The 4,274-nt window shown below is 33.5% G+C and overlaps 1 protein-coding gene across 1 annotated transcript; it reads left to right on the forward strand.

Moving 5' to 3' along the window:
* The first annotated feature begins 1,142 nt into the window (after nt 1-1,142).
* On the forward strand, nt 1,143-4,061 carry LOC109860569. The gene is made up of 7 exons (XM_020439749.1): nt 1,143-1,613; nt 1,822-1,955; nt 2,403-2,784; nt 2,947-3,073; nt 3,169-3,347; nt 3,473-3,652; nt 3,723-4,061. Exons 1-7 carry the CDS (start codon nt 1,444-1,446, stop codon nt 3,946-3,948), a joined length of 1,398 nt encoding a protein of 465 aa, XP_020295338.1. The 5' UTR covers nt 1,143-1,443; the 3' UTR covers nt 3,949-4,061.
* The last annotated feature ends 213 nt before the right edge of the window (nt 4,062-4,274 follow it).

Consider the following 4,274-nt stretch of genomic DNA (forward strand, 5'->3'; position numbering starts at 1 on the left):
ATTATATTAAAGAAACTTTCAGGCTCTCCAAATACTAACAAGAAAATTAAGTCATACGAGTCGCTTTTGCAGGATGTTATGCAGAAATATATAGTATATATATATATATATATATATATGTATACACATATGTATATATGTATTCACGTGTAAATTACACGTGAAATTTTTGAATTGAAATTTAAGAATTGTATTTTCAATTCAAAAATTGAAGTATATATATATATATATATGTTTCATAATGACCGTATCACCGCTCGTAGGCAGGTAGAAGGGATTATTCTGAGTCAAAAAGTCCTGAACCATTTTTTTCTATTACGTATGATAAAGGAGTAATTTATTGAATAAATCAAGCCAATCAGCGCCGACCTTTAGCCGAACGCACGTCAGTGAACCACGCGCCTGATATGCGTGAGCGCTTCGCGCGGCTAAAGGTCGGCGCTGATTGGCTTAATTTATTCAATAATTACTCCTTTATTATAAATAATAGAAAAAAATGGTTCAGGACTTTTCGACTCGGAATAATCCCTTCTACCTGCCTACGAGCGGTGATACGGTCATTATGAGACACCCTCTATATACTATATATATTTCTGCATAACATTCTGCAAAAGCGGCTCGTACGACTTAATTTTCTTATTACAATTATATTACATTTATCAAACAAAGTTACATAACATTGATGTCAATAGATTTATAACAGCTGTTATATTACGTTATATCACGCTGTTACCTCTACGTTACATAGCAGTTATATTCTGTGTGTTTGCTGAGAAGCTACGTAGAATTGAAAAATTTCGAAAAATCGACCGCAATAGGTCGACTCAAAAAAACGAGCACGAACGACGCACGTCCACGAGACGGTCGTTGCTATAACCAACGTCACTACTAACCGCGTCATCTGTTAGTCAAGGAGACCAAGCACGGAGACCAATCGAAGATCCTTCGTCTTCACGATCTCGAAGGATAAATAAAAAGATAATTCTGATTGGTTAATTCTCTTAATGTTGTTATAAAAAATAAAAAGGTGCCGCCTAAAAGGTCTCGGCGAGATTCTACACTCTCTGTTTTACGAGAGAATATTCTCGCAACGAACAAAAAAAAACTCGTCCTTCGTTTCGCGCATATTTCCTATCCCGTCAGAAAACTCTCCCACGTTCCACAGCCGTTATTGGCTGCGAATTTTTGTTTGCTTCCTCCCTGCGAGCGAGGATCGACGAATTCTCTCATTGAACAGATTGTACAGCAGGAAGTTCTCTCTCTCTCTCTTGAATATGGAACTTCCTCTCTCTCTCTCTCTCACTTTCTCTCGTACAGAATACAGCCCTCTACACAGGAAGGTATCAACAGTCGCGGAACAACCGAGAGCAACATTGTGATCGATCATTAGAACGCGGTGTTACTAATAACTTGCGGAGAGAAAATATATTTGTACGTGAAAAAATGAGTATAAATGAAGATTGGGACGTGGAAAAACACAAGGTAGAACACGAACCCGACGAACACTGGGATTTGAGGCGCAAATTTTTACTAGCTCACAAAAACAAATTCACGGAAGACGCGCTTGTTTGTTTAGCTCAGGTGTTTGTCAACGTTGAGGTATTGGGATGCAGGTAAAAAAAAAAAAAAACGGACGTTGTGACGAACAAACAATGCTAAATGATACACAGCTGAATATCTTATAAACGTTTTTTTTTTTATATTATAGTCATTATAAAAAATATTGATATAACTCTCTATACAAACTCACACCAAGTATCACAGAAATGTTGTCTTGTATACAAGTGCAAAGAAAGTTTGTTAATATAAATTCTTTTACAGATATCCACAAGAAACAATGGATTTAGTAAAGGAATTGTCTCAAGAGGTAGCGGCTGAATATAGAGAAAAGCAAAAGAAAAAGTTACAGAGAACCTTTGTGGAAGCTTCAGAAGCAGCAAGTTCTAAGGTTAAAGGTATAAAGAAAAATTGTGAGTTATATACCTGTGGTACAGTTTGTATTTGTTTTTTATATATATTATATTATTATGACGTACATACCATCTATGTGTATATATACGTATATATATATATACATATACCTATATTGTGCCAAAAGTTTTAATGTTTTGTTTCAACATACGGTAGCTCCTCTTGAATCGCAAAAAAATGTTTTTATTCTTGTATTTGTTTTTATTGGTTGTTATCGGTTGTTATCTCTCCTTTTTGTTTTTTTTAAGTTTTCCAGATTTATCTCTTATGTCTTGTCTCATTTTGAGATCTCAAAATTGGTGAGTTTAAGAGGACCTACTAGTGTATATAAAATAACAGATATATGCTATATATATATATATATAACAATTATATATATGTTTTATTGCGACAAACAATTTTGTAATAATTTTGAAATTTATTTTATCCAGGACTTTCTGCCTCTAAATCTAAAGACGTAGAAAATCGCACATCAATGACGTATAAACATACCGTTCAATCTTGTGAAATTTCTGACAACAAAACAATTGAACAGTTATCTTCCGATGACACGGAAAAATCTATATCCAATACAGTTAATAATAGTAAGAAAAAAAACATTGAAAAAGCGAGGACAATAGAAATTGAAGAATTGTCTTCTAAAAATTTGATGACGGAAACAGATAGCACGGAAGATCAACTTTACAGACGTTTGATTCTTGTTGAAAGACCCGGTGATATGGCACCGGCTATAATTAGTAGTTCAACTAGTTTAGCCGGCATTGTCTTTAAGTACAAGTATACACAAGTAAATGAAAATGATACAAAAGTTTGGTGAGCATTATTTTTTTATTTATATAGAACACAAATATGTATGCACATATATATATTTAAGATTCAGTGTTTGTAAATATATATATATATATATACCGGTGTATTTCTTATTGTAAATTTGTGTGTATCGAATCTCAAAATTTTTCATTGTTATTTTTTAAGGAAATGTGACGTTTGTTTGGATGACACTGTCCTGGTAAGTTGTACCGATGTCAACAAGAAAGTTGCTAGAATGTTAGCATCAGAAGCCGCGTTAGAGAAATGTCGAGAGCATTGCTACACTATTAAGGTAAAAGAACTGTGACTCTTTTGTTTGAATAAGAATATATCAGATATATATTTTTACTATATTTGTTATATTTGTTGCAATTTTACAATTTGTAGTTCAAACCTCGCGATAGAAAATTATATATAACTGTAACAAAAGATTCGGAAGGGCCTAATATAAATGATGATTGGAGCAAAGACAATTCTATCGGAAGTAAACTGATGAAACAGATGGGTTGGACCGGTGGTGGTCTCGGAAAGTCAAAGCAGGGAATGATAGAACCCGTGGCTGCGATGTTAGTAATTTCGAGACACAACAATTCTTTGTTTACCGGTTTAAAATATTCTGTTTTTTTTTTTTCTTGTATTCACACACATTTCCTTGTATTTTTAAAAAATGTTTTTACTTTTATTTTTTTAGGATGGGACCGGTGATAAGACGAAAGGAAGGTCTTGGTTTGCAATCAAATTCCTGCTCAGCCGAAATGAAAGCTAGATGGTACAAATTGTTTAAAAATTTTATACGAAATACTGACATTGACTCGGACAATGACATTGAGTTTGTAGATTTTACAAATGAGGAAAGAGGTCTAATCCATACGTAAGTCAATTCAATTTCGGTTAAAATATGCGACAAGTTTTCACGATAGAAGAATTTATTATCTTTTTAGGATCGCGCACAACGTAGGTCTTAAATCTCGCAGTTACGGTCGCGCGGATCAGCGCAAACTGATAGTTTCACGCAAACTGAACGTGCAATCTCTTTTTGTCGAATTAAAAAAGGTTGGCGGAGCGTCGGAAAAATACGAACTGGTGGAACCGACTGGCAAAGGATCAACGTCCGCTGTAAAAAACTCTATTCCAAAAGAAAACATCTCAGGAATGAATGTATGTTAACGCAATATATATAGATCTTCTACAACATAAAACTATGTAACATAAGAGTAATGTAACTTTATGTAACATACAAATATACTTTACTCTGTAAATAAATTGATCAGTCGTTCTTATGTGTCTTTTGTAATATTTTATTGTTTAAACAATCCAAAAACAAGCTGTTTGAAGTAATATCGCAACATTTTATATATATATATATATATATATATATATAACTGATACTTCTTTCTAGCACGCATTCTAAAGTCGTGAAATTTGTTGTTCCTAGCCAGACACGATAGAAAGCAAACGTACAGATCAGTGTATATACTGTGTTTATATTATTA

The sequence above is a fragment of the Pseudomyrmex gracilis genome, unplaced genomic scaffold, assembly GCF_002006095.1.
Source record: "Pseudomyrmex gracilis isolate BER0280 unplaced genomic scaffold, ASM200609v1 scaffold_412, whole genome shotgun sequence".
Classification (NCBI taxonomy): domain Eukaryota; kingdom Metazoa; phylum Arthropoda; class Insecta; order Hymenoptera; family Formicidae; genus Pseudomyrmex; species Pseudomyrmex gracilis.

What these genes read in the sequence shown, in the direction of transcription:
- LOC109860569 (XM_020439749.1), top strand. Translation starts at nt 1,444, where the DNA reads ATGAGTATAAATGAAGATTGGGACGTGGAAAAACACAAGGTAGAACAC. An exon ending in AGCAAGTTCTAAGGTTAAAG is followed by an intron (nt 1,956 to 2,402) that starts GTATAAAGAAAA and finishes TATTTTATCCAG; the next exon opens with GACTTTCTGCCTCTAAATCT. An exon ending in ATAGAACCCGTGGCTGCGAT is followed by an intron (nt 3,348 to 3,472) that starts GTTAGTAATTTC and finishes TTATTTTTTTAG; the next exon opens with GATGGGACCGGTGATAAGAC.